General features: G+C 53.1%; 1 protein-coding gene across 1 annotated transcript in view; it reads left to right on the forward strand.

The window, feature by feature from the left end:
- The window catches only part of LOC122365015 (transcription factor SOX-5-like), a 57126-nt gene that overhangs the window by 34953 nt on the left and 3571 nt on the right, over positions 1-18602 (forward strand). The window contains exons 4-7 of the mRNA XM_043335887.1: positions 13886-14098; positions 14274-14679; positions 14973-15215; positions 16685-16852. Coding sequence (XP_043191822.1) covers positions 13886-14098; positions 14274-14679; positions 14973-15215; positions 16685-16852 — 1030 coding nt within the window. The remainder of the gene's footprint in view (positions 1-13885; positions 14099-14273; positions 14680-14972; positions 15216-16684; positions 16853-18602) is intronic.

Genomic DNA, 18602 nt, shown 5'->3' on the forward strand with positions numbered 1-18602 from the left:
CGGGGACGGTGGCGAGAAGGGCTGCGGCTGTTGGGGAGATGGCAGTTTCCTCGAGAAGCTGCCGGGGAAATCAGCTGCTGGATGAACTAGTAACAGCCGGGAAGTCGGAGCAGTCCAAAAGAGGGGCAGCTTCCGGCGGCTTGCAGTTTTCTGGGAGTCAGAGAACAATGAGCTGTTCTCGAACACAGCTGGATAGCAAAGTATTGCTGTAGCTAGAAATTGCTCTGCATGTTCTGTGACCCAGTAGGGAATTTTATTGGCATTCCAGTGCTAACATTTGTGTTTGGTCAATCAGCCAGTAGGATAAATTTACGACACCATCTTTTGTTCCCAACTGCCTCGTTTCATCCAGAAATGAACCATCGGCTCCCGCCTGCTCAGTTTATATACCATCTACCACTCTCCCCTCCTTGTCAATGGAGCTCTATTCTCCCGCTCAATAAATCTTCGACCATTATGCACCCGTATACAAACCTCACACCCTCCCCTGTATATGAACTCACAGGCTCACCCCGTATATGGACTCCTCCCCACCCAACTCATTTATGAATGATCTCGTGAAGACTCGAGTAGAAACCATCTGCGGTGGCGGTCTAAACGCGACCGTCACCGTAACCGTCACTGTCACTATTCCCGCGCCGTCTCTGTCACCGTCTCCGTCACCGTCATCAGTCAGCACTCCGCCCACGCTCCCCCACTCTCCCCTCTCTCCCCTCTCTCCTCAGTAACCGCCGCGGCTGGCCGGTGTGACGCAGGCCGTATTAATTTCTCGCCGAAGGTGCCCAAACAAAGAATGATTAAAGACGGCGGCGGCGGCGGCGGCTGGCCGGCTGTGGTCCGACTCGCCACGCGCAGCCTGTTGACTTTATGGCGATGGTTTCGGCGCGGAGGAGAGGGGCGGAGAGGCAGCTGTCAGCGGCAGAGGGACGGAGGGGAGCCGGAGAGAGGAGTGGCGCACCTGACCCGGCGCTGAGCCGCGACTGTCACACACCCCTGTCCGCCGCCACCCCGACAACATCGCTTTCCATAGCGAGCTGCGGGCCGCCCCTTCACACCGAAAACGGCGCGATATTTATTGCTGTTTACGTGGTGCCGTTTTAAGGACGCACATATATCATGCCCAGTCATTCATAAGGGCCATTTATTAGCGGGTAAAAATCACAATCGGATGGCTTGGGGACCGGCGACGATGGATGTCGACCGTTTTTGGGCGCCGCCCGTGCCGCCATCTGTTGTTTGTAATGGCGTCGGCTTGTTGATCGTGCCGGTAATGGAATTAGCGCATCCGGCTGAAGGCCGATGAAGCGTGCCGCGCTGAGGTGTTGACTATTGTCAGTCTGAGGGTGCCGGGAGCGGACTGTTGGACAGACTGTCGGGACGGCGCTCGTCACTAGCCCCCAAGGGAGAGGAACAGAGCAGACACGCGTCAATCGACGAGACGAGAAACGTCGGACGAGGCGAGAATGACGACGAAGAAGAAACGGCAGCGTCTAGAAAGGTAGCATCTCTGGCGAGAAATCGCCTGGCTTTGAACTCAGCTTATTGTAGTAATGAAATTAGGTTTGTTGTTGAACTATTCATCACCGAAACTGCGGACAGTTCTCACTCGACTACACAGTTTATCTTGAACGCTATTATTTCTCCTCAGCTTGTTTTTCTCTTTCCAGATGACACGTTGAATTCATTTCACGCGATTCAATCACTGACCAAACACATTGGTTTCGCGGGCTGCGCGCTCATTAGACGCTGTTTTCGGACCGGTGCCGCCTCCATCACGTGCTGTCGATGTCAGATGATCGCCGGGGGAGCGGGGGCGGTCCGGGCCGCCGTGCGAGTCCTCCATCCTGACCTCCGACCCGGTCTGCCGTGGCCGGGGGCCGACCGACACCCCCGGGGCGGCGGGCCGCGCTGACAGGCGAACGGCGCCGTTTGGCGCGGCCTCAAAACGGCCGCCGGCAGCTCTGCCGCCGCCCGTCAACAGGTATACGGCGCCGGCCGACGGACGGCCGCCCAACAATGACCCTGCAGACCGCACGGGAGGGGCAGTAGCGGCGGCAGTGGCTTCATGGCAGCACCTTGAGCTCTGAGCTCAGCGGAACCGACTAAAAAAGGACGGAAGTCATGATGGTGTTTATATTAAAACAGTTTTATCTCTTAGGATTTATCCATACAAATCCATGCGTGGTGTATGCGGGATATTTCTCATGGTTTCCCATAAAAAGTCATAACGCTAGTCGACTAAAGGCTATGCTCCCATGCTTTCACCCCACAGCAACTCATGTTTCGTGCTCTTTATCGTGGTTGCCTGAACCAAGCCGCCGCTCAAAGCCCGGATCTTGGTCGTTTTTTGTCGCAACCGCGTCGCCTCCACCGCCTCTGCCACCTCCGCCGCCGCCCATAGTTGGCCGGTCGGCCGGCTCGCTCACCAGAATGTTGTCAGGTCGTTTATATTTAGGACAATGAGGCGGCGCCATAGAGAATGTGCTGACCAACAGAGCGGGGCTGAGGACGGAGCTATGTCGGACGGCACCGACGCAGTTCGGGGCCCCTGCGCCGGCTGCCATGACGGTTCGTTATGCTATCATAACTTCCACGGATAAAGTCTTTTACAAAGTATTTTCTTGGAGGTTCTGTGGAATCATTTAAGACCTGTTCCGTACAAAATTTTCATAACTTTCTGTAAATACCGTCAATTCCCTCTCATTACTTTTCCCGAATTCCCATTTCAATCCAGGTAACAGTGTAGAAAATAACCCCTGGCCTTTCCGCCTCATCTGCAAAGCCTTTCTGCCGTTCCAAGTTCATGGCTCGTTCACTAACCTCACCCATCCCTGTCCAATTCCTTCTTCTCCCTCCCGTCTCTCTCTCCCCTTCTCCCCTTCCCGGCTTCTGTCGCGTGTCGCGCGGCCGCACCGGAAGGGGTGGACGCCGCTTATGTGACCGACTATGCGAGGTTATCGGCTGTGGCTCTTGTCGCCGACTCCGGTTGCTCATTGCGGCATATTTGGCGCGATGAAATATGACGGTGACGAGGAGCGGCGCGTCAGCACGAGATGCGACGCGCCGCAACTGTCCCCAGCGCAGAACCATGACAGACGGGAGGGGATTGGCACCTGTCTTTCTCGAAGTCAAAAGATAGGAATAGGCACCGGCGTAGCATTCTCAAAGTTGTCAATAACACTTCTTGCTTTTTTTAGAGGACAAACTGGACGCAGATTAACTCGCCCATCATTCGTAAGGCTTTGCAACCTACCAGTAATTTTCCCAACATCACTCGTCCCCGCCGCCGTTGCCGCCTGTCGGACCACGCGTAGGCTGTGCCGCCGTACACCTGGCGCTCCGCCTGCCGCGCGGCAGTCAGCTGCGCCGGCGAGCTCAGGTGTGCGCCGGCGCAGTAGGCCGCGCCGCTGCAGGCGGAGCCTCGCCAGACATAATGGCCGCCGCCCGGCGGTCAGCCGGCATTGTGTGACGTCAGAGCCCCGGCCGACCGACCGCCGAGCGGCGGCCGGTGCCGGCTCGGTCGGCGGCGCGCTCCATTGAGTCACGAGACGGAGCGCAGCGCCGCGTCGCTCACTGTCTCTCGGCCGCCGCCAATGAGTCGTGGCGAACGGGCGCCGCGCGGCGGCGGCGACACGGGCGCGCTCCGGCGGCGGCGCGGCCCTTCCGCCGGCCTTTGAAGTCGCTGCGGCCGCCCGATTGACAGTCGTCCTCCGGTGCCGACTATTTGTTGCCGTTTCCGCCGGCAGCACGCTGAGCGATGGTGGCGTGCGCGGCGCGGTATTTGCGTTATGTTGGCCGCTAAATGACGTCCATTTGTTAGGCTGACACGGCTGGGCGGCTTTGCACGGTGTGTCGCAATGAAGCGCGTGCGCTGGCGGCGAGCCGCGCGGCAGGCATTGATTGCACAAAATGGAGGGTATCGGTGGTTGGCTGACTCCTCCCGCCCCCGCTCGGCGGCGGTGGAGCGTCTCCTATTGTTGTCGGCCGGGTGGTGGGCGGCGCACCCCGGCTCCGTCAGTCGGCGGCGGCAGCGGAGGCGGCGGCGCCCGCGCAGCTTCGAATGTTACCGTCGACAGTTCACAACGCGCCGCGGCAGTCTTTGGTGCCATGAACTCCGCACTTCGTGTGGGTGCCTCAAACAACGCCCACGAATGCCAGATGTCGTTTCCATGTAGCGAGATATGAAGTTCATCAATCGCTATCATGCATGATGCAGCGCAGCTTCACTCATGCATTCGTTGATCACATACCCTGTGGTCAAACAGTCGATCATGCGTTCTGTGAAACAGCAGTTCCTCCGTGGTTCCGCCGATGTGTGGCCTTTCCAAACACCATGTTCTGGGAAGCTCTGTGACCGGCCAGCGTCAGTGCCTGTTTCCCCTCCGGCTGCGGTAGCTGCGGCCGTCTTCTCCCCACACAGCGCGGCCGTCCGAGTTGAATCACCTCCCAGCTATTTCGGGCTCCATCAGCTCAACACCCCGAACCCCCATGACACCTCAAAAATATTGTGACAGCAGGAGAGGCCTAATTAAATTATACCATTACTGCTGTCGGCGGCGCCCCGTCTCTGACGGCCTCTGTCACGGCACGCAGCGCAAAAACCTAATCCGCCGCTGCTGGCGGTGGGACCTCAGACCTGTGGTGGGCGCGGCCCGGTCGGCCGGGGCGACAGCGGCGGCGCGGCGGCGGCAGAGGCGGCGCGGCAGCCGTAATGAGCTCGCCGTGTGCCGCACGAGGAATGCTGTTTGTCGCGCTGCCGCCGGAGGTGGGAAGAATGCCGTTATGACGCTTTAATGCGGCGCAGATGAGACGGACGGCGGTGCGGTGTCGCCGATAGTGCGCCGGTTTCGTCTCGTTTGCCGGCTGGGCACGTGGCCACGGATGCCGGCGGTGCGTCATCGGGCCGCGCCGAGCTGTGGGCGCTGCGCTCGACTGGCGACACCTGCGGCACGGACCAGCCCGGCCGCAGAGGGGGCGACCCTGGCAGGAAGTGTGGGCAGCAGGGCGACCCTGGGCTGAGGGCAGTAGAAGCGATTCTGCAGGCTACAGGGGCGGAAGGCTGTGGAAACTATAGTTGACCTGGTGGCAACGTAGGCGGCCCTAGCAGAGAGCTGAGGACAGCGGGGCGACCCTGGCGGGGGCTGAGAGCAGAAGACCCTAGATGACATAAAGGCGAAAGAGTTCATGACAGCGGCTGCCGACTGGAGGCAGCCCTGACAGGGTATGAGCTTTGTGCCTGCTCGATGACGTAACAAATTAACAATATAAGTCTGAATCATTCAAGTCGGCCAATGAATCGCTTCTAAACGGTGTTTAATTGAGTTGCTTGATGCTAAGTGCTAAGTGAGGAGTGAACTAAGCTAGCAATGCCAAATTACCTTTCATTGGGTGCTTACGCCTTCATGAATAGGTCTGAGGTCAAAGTAATTAATTTAAGTAGGTATGTTGGTATACCACAATAAAATCTATTGTTTCATTCTGTGTGAGGAACCTCAAAAGCACAATGCGAAAGCAGCTTCTGTTGCCCGCATTGTTAGGTGTGCCATCTTGAACCACTCCCGGGTCAGCGGTTCAGTCTGGGGACTAAACACCACGGCTGTATAGCGCCAGCCGTATCTAAATGGGCTCCAGTGGCGCCCTTTATGCGCCGACACCCGGTTAAGGAGCTCGCTTATCCGACGGCGAGTGACGCACCAGCCAGCTCATTTACCGACCCCGCACCGGTGCTTTTTGTCCCCCTCGATATGGTCAGAAAGAACGTCCTAAAAGCAGATTCAACGTAAACTTCCGCACACCCACGTCAGGCAGAGGGGAGCCGAGGCAAAAATGCCAATAAGTCATGGAAAGTGAAAAAGGATCCTCTGGAGGGACGAGGACGGTGGCGCAGTCGGACAGGTACAAATATAACTGTCTCCGATGAGCCGGCGGGAACGGATTCCTCGGCCGTGTGTTATTGCCGGAGAGGGGAGAGACGGAAGGAAAAGAGCGCTGAGCGGAAGAGAGAAACGCACACAGCCGGTATCCACATGATAAGTTATTTGGTACTGGCAGAAGGGAAGTATTTTTAATCTTTCTTATCGTTATTATTTTGTCGATTTTCTTCAGAAGCGCAGGAAGGAGAAGGTCCGACCTGGCCGACCCGAAACGTCTTGAAAAGACTCCGGCATGGAAGAGGCCACCCGCCGCGGCAGGCGGTCACACGCCGCGGGGGTCTGTCCCCGTGCATTGTTGTATCACGCTCTTTAGTCGAGGGACGGCGAGTGACCCGTGTTTCTGCCTTTCTATAAAAGAAGCATTTTACGTAACCCTCCGCCCACTCCTGTTCCGGTGGGGAGGATCAGCCTGACTGGACGCTGGAGGTCTGTATGCATGAGGACGTGAATAAAACGTGGTTCCTAATGATGGCAGTTCATAACAAAACACGATCATGGTTTTCTCGGCTGTTTTCGAAGCAATTTAGAAATGTAGCTCGTTTCAATTGATAGCAATATCAAAAATGAAATAAGTCTTGAAAACACCACTGACCAAAGCCTATGTGTTAGGAGTAGCGTTATGCCTCCTCACCATCTTGCAGCAGCGTCCCTCACTTTACTGTCCCCTGTCCAGTGACAGCGGCTGGCTCCTCAATTCCTTGTAGGAGCCTTTACTGTCCGGCGGCGGCGGCGGCTGCCCACTACTCTGCAGCAGCAGCGCTCAGTTTACTGTGCGGCGGCGCCGGCCGGCCGATTGGATCGGTCTGTAAATCTGCCGGCCGCCGTCGGGCCGCCATTGGCATGCGGCTCGCTACGGCCGGCGCCCACTCTCCGTCTCCGTTAGCGGCGCTAATCCAATGTGGGGCCACCTGAGCCGACCGCGGCGCCGCGCCGCTGTGCCGCTGCCGCCGCGGCCGCCGCCGCCGACCGGCCGCCACATAAAGGGCTATCGGTCAGCGGCTGTCGGCCGACCGGTGCTCCGTCACCGGGCCGTCGCGCCGCGCGCCACATTATTCTATATCCGAATGAGAATTGGGCCTAATTCGGCGCGCCGCTGTCGAGCCGGCGGCGGCGGCGTTTGTGGCGGCGGCGCGGCGGTGGCGCAGGGGACACGGGGACCTGGGGAGACGCCCCGGGCGCTGGGGTTATTAGCCGCGACGAGGAGATGGCCCAATCGGATGGGCATAATGGTATGATGTAGTGGCGGCGAGGGGAGCACGCCAGAAAGAAACGGAAACTGATGGAGCACGAGCCGATCTGAAATGGAGATGGGGTAATCGCTGGTGGTCGGACAGAAAGGAATTAGTCGAAACCGCGGGCCAGGAAATTGACACCCAGTGGAGTGAAATATTGTGAATGGTATTTAATTGAAATCAATCGATGATATCAATTCGTATGACTTTCAAAACGCCCACTTCGATGAATGTGAATTGTGAATAATGCTTACAGTATTAAATAATTAAATCGCTCCGATTTATCGCGTTTATTTATCCGATAAATCGCGGCCGATCTAAACATGCATAATCCAAAACATACATTTCGGCAGATATATTTGCTTTAGAACACTTAATTGTATGGGTAGGTATCTTTTGCTTTGACGACGGCTACTTTTTATAATCGATTAGGAAAACTACTGTCTCATACGGGATAAAGAGACGTTTTAATTGTGATATGGAATGGCGAGTTTATGCATCATGTCTTACATCAGTCAGCGAATGTCAGAGTGCTTTATTGTCGTCAGCGAAGGATTCAGTGTTTTACGGAGAAGCTGCCGTTGTTTCCCGTAGCTCGCCGAGGCAACTGTTGATTTTTTCTCAGTCGTTCCCCACATCTTGTAGATCCACTGCTGCTCGTTTCTCATTCGTTACCACAGCTCGCAGAGGCCACTGTTTCTAGCTTCTCAGTCGTTCTCCACAGATAAACGATCCACTGTTGCTTGTTGCTCAGTCCGGCGTCGCCACAGTACGCAGAGGGCACTGTTTCTCGTTTGTTCCCCACAGCTCGCAGATCCACTATTGCTTGTTTCTCAGTCGTTCTCCACAGCTCGCAGAGGCCACTGTTGCTTGTTTCCCAGTCCGGCGTCGCCACAGTACGCAGAGGTCACTGTTTCTCAGTCGTTCCCCGCAGCTCGCACAGGCAACTGTTGCTTGTTTCTCATTCGTTTCCCACACCTTGCACTTTGCAGATCCACTGCTGCTCGTTTCTCAGTCGTTCGCCACAGCTCCCAGATCCACTATTACTTATTTCTCAGTCGTTCGCCACAGCTCGCCGATCCACTGTTGCTTGTTTCTCAGTCCGGCGCCGGGTCGACTGTGTGTCTCAGGGGGCCGGACGATAATGCCGCGGGTCCGAGACGCTGAGCCGAGCGGGCTGTCTCGAGGGACGGCGGTCGGTGCTCGCCGCTGAGCCTCCAGCCTAATGTGATCACTCTCTGAGCTGGACATCAGACAAACGTCCGACGCCGGCAATATGTCCGCTCACGGGTCCGACTGGAGGGCTTTCTCTCAGCTACTGCAATATGTAACACTGCGTTAAATAGTGACGATCAGTTGTGTAGTGTGCGGAGAGTAAAATGGCTAGGAGCGGTCGCACGGCAAGACCTTCGGTGTGTAGAAAACCGATACATTTAAAGTTGGCTTTGACGTCATATGCCGCTACACATTTTGCACCATGCTGCTGTTGTGAACGGTACAGTTTATCCGCTCTTTTGTTTTGCATTTGAGCGTTGTATCAAAAGCCAATTGCACACGTGTTTGTCCCCTCGTGACACCATATGTCGCATGTCGCCGCGCTGTCTGCAGTCATCTGCGGCTGGCAGTGGTCTCAGTGCCCCTCCCCTATCGACCTCGGGTGACGAGCGGTCTCAGGTGACCCACCCCGCGGAGGTCACCCGGCGGCTCCCTCTGTACCCTCTCCCCGTCCGTCTCACTCTCTCACTTTTCACGCTCTCACCCTCACCCCTTCCAGTCTCATCTCTCAGCGGCCGACGCGGGCCGGCCAATTTCCGCCTGCCCCGTGTGTTTGGGTCCTCGGTAGACCGGCTCCTCAGTCACCGCACAGAGTATCGCGGCCTGACGTGTTAGATCACCCGCCCCCGCGGCACGGGGAGAAATGACCGATCAGTTTACACCCTCACACCTTGGCCAGGGAGTGTCGGACTGACGTGAGGTTGCGCCCTGGCTTGGTCACATGATATTGCAATGGATGTCATGCATGATTGCTAAATGCTGATAGGCGCTTCATTCGCTGTAAATCAAAACTGGCCTGGCATGAGTAATGTCACGCTCACGAGCGCTGCTTTCATGTTTGTGAGGCCACGTTACAGGTGTTTGTAATGCTATTTACGTCCGAGATATGGAAGTGAACATTCGCCAGGAAAACAGAAATGAACATGATGATGATTTTGCAAACGTTTGTTATGAAATGAATCTAAACATTTTGTCAAATTCAGTTGACCGATACCTAACTGTTTTACGGTTTGTCTTTGCGGTTCGATAGATTCATATCTGTTTTATTTCAAACAGTAATGTCATCAGATCGTGTAACATGTGACGGACTATGACTGTGGAATTCGGCTGCCTCAGTGATTCCAGCTGTACTGAAATTGGCACGGCCGCACGCCAGTCACAAGTTTTACATTCCGTCCTCTCCAAATCCGTAGATGTCCCGTTGGTCGGATTTGGGCGCCTCTCCGCCCGGGGCTGCTCTCCGTCGCTCTCGCTCGTTGTCATTCGCAGCCGGCGGCGGCAGCCTTGTCACATCTGACTCCGCCGTCATTGTTCGGGGCGGGGGCGGCGGCGGGGGCGGGGGCGGCAGTGCCCGGCGGCCGGCAACGCACCAGATGGGATTATCATCAGCCGTCAGAGCCGGTTTACACGAGTGACCGTCCCCCGGGAGGGAGGCGGCCGATGGCCGTCCCGTGCCGTCCTGTGCCGTCCGGACGCCGCGCTGTCCGGTCCCGTCCGGTCCCGATCTGCGGAGGAGAGAGCTGCTTCCCGACGGCCCAACGGCTCAGGAGTCAGCCTGGCGGACTGTCAGACAGACTAGACGACTTGCTGACGACGTGGCAGATAACTCAGATGGCTGAACAAGCAGCTTGGAGAAAGACTTGGGAGATGGAGCCGGCAGACGGTTTGATGACTGGACCAACAGCTCGTAAGAAAACTTGGGAGAAAGATTCGACAGAACACAACAGAAGCGATTCTTGCAAAAAGGCTCGAGATGCGAGGTTCGAGATATGAGACGGCTTTTAGACGGATCTGAAGACGGCTCAAGAAAAAACTCGAGAGTTGCTTGCTTGACAGCTTGACCACTGATGCACTGCTCGAAGGACTGCTTGGTCCCGGCACCTCCGCGGCAAAGTCGCGCGACCGAAAGGAAAAAAAAAAACATCGGTATCGCTGAGGTCAACGGAGGCAAGCTTTTTCGTACTGGACAGATCTTGGGTTCAAACGCTGAGTGAACCAAGCTGTTTTTCATTCTGCATCCCCTGGCACGTGGCTTGTCCTCATGAGACCGGTCCGGTTCCTGATGCCGCCCCCCACTGGTTACGCTCCAATACAAAACCCGCGTGGAGACTAGCACTGCGAGACGGTGCTCGGCAGTCATGTGCAGCAGGCGCTGCAGGTCGCTGGAAGAAGGCCGCCCACCGGAACTGCGAGCACGCCGATTCGGAAACGGTTTACATCCGGTTTCATGTGCAACGAGCAGCACAAACGTGTGTCCATAGTTACATAAACGTTTTTCTTTTCTCGTAAGCGTGCTGATCATTGTCGTTTACTGGAAATAAATCTACTTATGGAGCCGTATACGTTCAACAGGGCAGGTGCGTTATGTATTGCGTGATGTGGCTGAGCTGGGGGTTTCCAACCTACCGCGGCTTGATAAAGCTATCAACCACCTCGCCTGCCCAGCTGCCGATATTGACTTCCGCACTCTGCCGGCCGCCGCTGGTCGCCGATTCCTACCCCCTCTCCCCCGCCAGTGACCTGTTGTGACTAAAGTAGAGGGGGCGGGTCGTTCGATGAAGCTCCTTTCCCTCCCCCGCGGGCGGCCGCCCGGTCGGCGGCCTCATGCCGTATCTTGCACCAGTTGCAGAGCACAGTGCAAGACCAGGGACGGGGGCGGGGGCGGGGGCGGGGGCGGGCCGATCGCCGCCCGTCCCCGGTACCCCGAGGGAGCCGTGTTTATTTTCTCGACTGACGCTCGTGTGCTCCGGTGGCGTGTTTTGCCGGCGGGACGGAGCGCGCGGCGGACGGCCCCGCAAATGACTCGCCGACGCGATGTTTCCACTGGCGGTGTGCGCCCGTCAGCAGCCGGCGGACCTTTTGTTTTCTCTCGCGGCGGCCGAGGGCGGAGAAGGTGCGTCTGTCAGGAGGGAGGGCCGTCAGTCAGCGGCGGCGGCCGCGGCTGAAACGAGCCGCTGGTATCTGGGGAGGATGTTCCGTGCTCACTGTTCATTGTTCAGTGACCGATGAGCTCAGTCCTAAGTAGTGGTGTCAATTACGGAAAATCGGAATACCGATACCAAACCAAATACCAACCAAAACCGTGGGGAAATACCGAAACCAAACCAACTTGGGAAAATGAGGGAAATACCAACTTTATACCGACTTCTTAGCCTCTTATACATTAGTGAGGGTTCATGATACCACCAAAATACCAAACACATTACGATTGAAATACCAAATACCAAGTTGGTATCGGTTTGGTATCGGTATACCAAAAAGTTGGTATCCGACTGACATCTCTAGTCCTAAGCCTTGAAATAAAAAAAAACTAGCAATTGTGCTTCATTAATACTGTTAGGTCCATTAACAAAATTAAATCTGGTATCAATTACACCAAATCAATCTGATTCACGCTAAGACCGGAAGGTCGGTGATAGACATTCTGCATTATGATTACCTACTGACGGGATAAACTCTGTTTCAACTCGTCCCGTATATCCATTGAACTATCCCGAATCCCGAATGTGCAGGTGCTCACACACCGATCAGAAAAGGAGACGAGGGAGGCACTCTGTTCCGACGGCCTTTCTCCTCGGGCCCACGGCCGCTTGCTCCGTACATACAGTCCCGTCGGACGGACGGTCGCTCGGCCTCCTCCGGGCAGGGCTGGGCTCGGTATAGGTGGCGCTGCCGGCTGGGTAATTGCGGCCACCCGTCCGGTACCTCGCCGATCAGTGTCCGATCGTGTGTCACCGAGTTCGACAGGTCCGTGGGTGGACAAAGAAAATGGCGCTGTAGATGCTGGAATGGCGTCGAATGAGAAAGCATCGAACTTCAACAAATGCCAAAGTCATTGATCATCGCTGAGACGCTGATACTTTTGTTCTTTATCACCCAAACACCGGCTAGTCCTTGCTGACTAATGCCTATATCGTTTAGGCCGTCAAACAAAGACGGTGATTGCAGAACAGTGGTGCCCACTCGGGACTCCAAATCAGTATGTAGCATCCTGTTTCCCTGGCCGCAGAAATGATTTGGAATGTCCTCAATAAAATGTTACATGAAATCCCGAAGTGTAGTCATTATTGCAGTTAACTATCTCGTAATTTTCGTTTGAAGTTATTTGTGTCGACATCTGCTCCTAACAGTAGCTCAGTAAGCATATGTAGGTAGTACAGTTCTGATAAATTTTTGAAATATCCATAGGAGATACCTTCATGTAAGTATTCATATTTATATTTTTATTTTACAAGCGATTAGGAGAATTTAATACAAACTAGTTAGAACGCTACAAATGTAGTTATATAAAGCTAACTTTAAAATGTGGTTATGTATGTACTGTAGATAGAAGTAGCTTTGGAAACTATCATAAGTCGTAAGTTATCTTCACTTATCTCCATTTTAGTCAACCACTAGGCTAACAAAGGAAGGTTCCTAAAAATAAAATTCTGCAGAAAATAAGACTTAAGATTCGCTGGCGTACGGATGGTCTTTAATAACTTCCAACTAAAGGTAACGCGCCCTTACGCCCAATTAATGTTCATTACTTCCTGCAACAATCGTGAAATATGTTACGCTAAGCTTGGGACAGAGCTTATGTGCGATAGTAACGCGACATTTCATAGGTCCTGAAGTTGAGTGTCCGAAGTCCAATGGTTGACTCCTAAAATCTTATGTTTATCTATCTTAGGTATAATACGGCCGGCTTTCCATTTATTATGCCTTGTTCGTAAATAGCATAAGTTGACTCCGACTTGCCGTATCAACCCTTATCAACGTAATTGCCATTTCTGACGCATGTTTTGAAGAGAACTGATCAAACACTGCCTACTTTGCTACTTTGACCAAACTTTTGGTAAGAAACTTCTTTCCGAATGCCTTTGATCCTTCGTTATTTCCCATCTGAGCGTCGTCCAAGTTAGGCTTGCCGCCATAATGGACAAACTTGGTGGCCGGGCGGCGGCGGCGCCCTTTAAACGCCGATGCATTCTACATCGCCGGCGATCCCAGCGACCCAGTATCGCCGACGGTGGCACCCACCCAGTCACCTTCCGGTGGAGGGACGCATGTTATTACGGTGCGGGGTAATCAGTCAAAGCCAATACGCTACAATTCACTAATGGGTGTGAACGTTACTAGCGTGTGAGTGCTGGTTATGCACTGATCCAGCGGAACAAAGACAATGCAATAAATAGATAGATGTAAGAGATAGCGACTTTTTAACCTTGCAACTTTAAGCTTTGGCAGTAAGCTTTATTTTCCTAAACATAAATACGTTATGACGGCAGACTTATCTTTCTATAGAAACATTAACCAATGCGGTGTCAGTTATGATTTGCTTATAACTTGTTACAGCCAATATCTTCGTGTCTTTGCCTGCCTGACATTCTGCAGTCCGTTATGCAAAAACATTTGTGCAACATTTGTCTAACACCTTCTGGGTGCACTTCTCTGTGCCGGCAGTTTCTGCAGCAGCGTCACCAGGACAGTCTGGAGCGGGCGGCGGCCGCCGGACTCCGGCCCCCAGAGATGCTCGGCGTGCCTCACCCCCTGCTGCTCTACCCGTTCCTGGGGCCGCCGTTCCGCGGACTCGCACCGCCCTCCGCCCAGCCGCCGACTCCGACTCCGACTCCGACTCTGGCGCCGGGATCGACTCTCTCACCACCCACACATCCGGTCAGTGTCGCCCAGTCGATTGATGATGTGGTGTGAAGTCGACCATTCACTCAACACCCTTTATAAAAAAGAGTGTCTTAGAAAATTACCTGGCTCCGTTGATGGGATAAAACTAACGCAAGCGATACCTACATATGCCTGTCGTCCCGTCATTCTCACAATTCACACTCCACAGGTATACTCGTGGGCCTCAGCGGCACAAGCTCAGATGAATCATCAGCAACAGCAGCAGCAGCAGCAACAGCAGCAACAACACCAGCAGGCCCAACAGCAGCAGCAGCAGCAGCAGCAGCAGCAACAGCAGCAGCAGGCGTCCATCCCGCCGCCGCCGCCGCTGCTGTCCTCAGATGACGGTCCTCTGAACCTGACCAAGAGCCGCGACTCTCCGTCACCGGCCGGAGCAGGCCCTCAGAGGCAGCAGCAGCAGCAGCAGCAGCAGCAGCAGCAGCAGCAGCAGCGGCCTGAGCCGGCGGCGGCGCCGTTCTCCGTGTTTCCGCCACAGCCACTGATGCCGTCTCCGTTCATGCCGTACGGTCTGCCGCCCGGCATGGCGGGTCTGCCGCCGTCCTCCGTCGACCAATGTGAGCAAAATTTATTGTTGTCTCATGTCTGCAATGTGACATGGAGACCAGAAATAGAGAATCAGACTCTAACACAGACGTCTCTTTCTATTAAGTGCACGGAATATATAGTCTACGACATATATAGTCTACGACATGTCGTAGACTATATATTCCGTGATTAAGTGTATGTGATGCATTAACTTACACCGTCTTCCATGACATACGTTTAGTGTTTACTATGTGAATCGGTGTTTGCCGAGTATTGTGGTGCACCCAGACTGGAAGCTGACGGTCTGTGTCTTGTTTTGCAGTTAAGCTGGATCTGCCGACGTCGGTCGCAGGCGGTCCGTCCCCGGTCGGCGGGCTGCCGCTCTCACTGGCCGGAGGAGTACCCACCTCTGTCAGAGATGGCCCGCTGCCGCTGCACATGCTGTACCCGACTGGGAGGCTGGGTAACGGCCTCTCCGGCCTCACCATGGTGTCACCGCCCGGGAGGGCTGGAGAGGAGGCAGGGAAGGCAGACTCGGAGCTCGGAACCGCGGCCACCTGCACCAGTGAGTACTAGCGGTGGCGGTAGGGTGGTCCTGCTTACACTAGTACAGTGGCTGTGGGTGTCTGTCGTTAATTTCATTCCTCACCAGGGAGTGATGATGCTTGTAAACAGGGTCTAAATCTACGCCAGTAAATCAACAGGTAGGCACATGTTTAACATAAGCATGGCTAGCGACAACATTATATTTTGATTGTTTTGTAGTTAGCGAATATTAGGAAATATCTGTAAATTTGTTTTCTTATTTGAATTCCCAACATGAATCAGATAATATTACACGAAGTTTTCGATCGCCGCTTGCGCGTGTTATGCAAACAGTCGCTTTGGGGTAAGCTGTTTTAGAGAGGCGTGACCGAACGCCCAAAATATCCCGATGATTCGACCCGGGAAGTGAAGTCGAGTCATCAGAGTCAGGCGAGTCAGCCAGTGACGGAATTGTTTATGACTCTGGTATGGCGCGACACGTCAGAGTCGGCCTTCCCGAGTCAGAGTGGGAGTCCACGTCCGGCTGAGTCCAGGGAGTCAGTCATCACGCTCTGCTGATGTCACATGCTATAAACCATGACGTGGCGGAAATACGAAACACAAACCAGACCCAGGACTGGGGGCAAAACGGGGGTCTAATTGGAGGCAACAATGCTTCTCACCATTTCTTTCTTTTAGAGCATGAAGAAACAGTATCCCTGGACTCATGTTGTTTTTCCTGAATCGTCGGAATTTTCCGCTCTGTATAACTTGCAATCTGTATGCCGGAACATCACGGCTATTCGGTCACGGCCAGTCACCTCGAAACGTTACAACTGAAACGTGTCCAATGAAGCTCGGATGCCCCGTGCACGGTATGCGTGCAGAAGTTGAGAACTGTATACCTTCTGTACCTAAAACACCGGGTGATGTTTTATTTCCACCCAATTGATGGCCTCAGCACTGGGCGCCTGAAAGATGCTGCACCGCAAGACTTGAGTGGTTGTTCCGATTCCAGCCAGTAGATGTCGCTGATGTTTGACGCCTGAAGTATACTGCACCGCAATAGCATTAGTTTCCATTATAGCCCATAGATGTCTCTGGTAGTAGACGCCTGAAGTATACTGTGCCGCAAAACTCGTCCGGGGTTCTTCGGAAACGCGGAATTTGTGGGTCCGGTAGATCTGGTTTAGAGGTGGCTGTGGACATTTTGGCGAACCTCTCTATTGGAATGAATGAAAACGTGCACTTTGTTTATTCCCACCTAGCTAGATAAATATACCAAATGATTGATATTTACCTATACCACTTCTGGCAATTTCATATGACCTCCCGGAGTCCTGAGCAGAATAAACGTGGTAAAGCAATCATGCGTCATTTCAAATAAGAACTTGGGATTAACTGTGCATTGTCTAACACCATCGCTGTCCTCGAATGAAACCTTGTACAAGAGTACCTATCCGTTTCATAGGTGACAATTCTAACGGTCGAATTTCCCGTTTATTTCAGCTAAGCTTTTCGGAGCTAAGATAATACGCCAGCAGCGAAAGGACAGCAGCGGCAAGCCCCATATCAAGCGGCCAATGAACGCATTCATGGTCTGGGCCAAGGACGAGCGCAGGAAAATACTCAAGGCCTGCCCGGATATGCACAACTCCAACATTAGCAAAATACTCGGTGAGTGAAATGCTGATAAGTGTAAAGCTCGGTTCAAACTACGACCCAATTCTAACGCACTTTAACATGGAAAGTCAATGTATGGGAAATGGGTTACGGACAAAAGTACGTATCGCTAAAGTACGTAGGACAAAAGTACGTAAGCAAAAGTACGTAGGATTAAAGTACGTATCGCAAAAGTACGTGCAGTATAAAGTACGTATGGACAAAAGTACGTCAGGGACAAAAGTACGTATCGCAGAAGTACGTACAATATAAAGTACGTATGGACAAAAGTGCGTCAAGGACAAAAGTACGTATCGCAGAAGTACGTCCAGTATAAAGTACGTATGGACAAAAGTACGTCAGGGACAAAAGTACGTATCGCAGAAGTACGTACTGTATAAAGTACGTATGGACAAAAGTACGTCAGGGACAAAAGTACGTATCGCAGAAGTACGTAGGGCATAAAGTACGTATGGACAAAAGTACGTCACGGACAAAAGTACGTATAGCTAATGTACGTAGGGTAAAAAGTACGTATGGACAAAAGTACGTCACGGACAAAAGTACGTCACGGACAAAAGTACGTATCGCAGAAGTACGTAGGGTATAAAGTACGAATGGGCAAAAGTACGTCACGTACAAAAGCCTACGCTTAGCAAATGTACGTAGGGTATAAAGACTTGGGCAAGACGCCCCAGATAATTTATTTTGCTACATAGGTACCTACTTTGGTCTCACATCACCTGGAAGGCCAAATTTGTGCTCAATGTGTTCTTTGGACATTTTACTTTAAATTCCACCCTTCAAATTCATTCACTTATGATCGGACTCCCAGCTAGGAAGTGCTTTATGAAGCAACTGCAAATGGGGCATTTTCCCCCAACCCCAGGGCAAAACGCCCCACGGCCTGAGGCAAGAGGCCCCATACACTAGACCCTCGCGGGCCCGGGGGGCGTTTTTCGCCCCCCCCCCCCCCGGCAAATATTTGCGATAGCTCCCGAACGCTTAGGGATAGGATAGGAAAGCGAAACTTTCAGTACCTTTTCTCCCATCAATTTGACATCTTCTGAAGAAAAAGAAATTGGACCTAGCCACATTGATGACGTCACAAAGTCGATTTTTCTAGACCCCTGCACGGCAAACTTCGGTGTCACAGACGCGAACTTCAAATAGCTGCTAAAAATAGTTTTAGAGATAAAGACAAATTACGAGCACGGATGTGTAGCGTTTGACCTAGAGAAAAATACAAAATTAGTTTTAGTGACCTGAGGTCAGAACTCAGAGGTCAGGTCAACGACCCCAAGCTGTGGTTTTAGTTTTTCGCAAATAACTTCGACAAAAATGGTCCTAGAGCTACGTAGCTACGAGCTACGGCAGTGGTACCATCGCATTTGCCTTGTCAAGCCGCGTCGAACGATATATATTTTGTTTGGAAAAGGGCAAGTTTTATGTTGACCTCATGTGACCTCGAATGACCTTTGGTTGACCTTGACACATCAAAAGTCGTTTATGATGGATTCGTACCCGCTGATCACGAATCTGGCATCTATTTTCCTCTAAGCCTTTATTTAGAGCCCCCGGATGGCAAAATTGTCTTATTTATTATTACTACCTTAAATCAGTGAAATAGCCTCTAGCAAGGACTCTCTTCTGTGACCTTGACCTTTGAGCAGCCTTGTATCGTAAGATGAACCACAAATAGGGACCTGATAAGCCTCAAAACATTTCAAAACATCTTGGAAGTTGACACGCAAGATGTACGAAA

This window comes from Amphibalanus amphitrite, unplaced genomic scaffold (assembly GCF_019059575.1).
Source record: "Amphibalanus amphitrite isolate SeventyFive unplaced genomic scaffold, NRLGWU_Aamphi_draft 000711F_arrow, whole genome shotgun sequence".
Classification (NCBI taxonomy): Eukaryota; Metazoa; Arthropoda; class Thecostraca; order Balanomorpha; family Balanidae; genus Amphibalanus; species Amphibalanus amphitrite.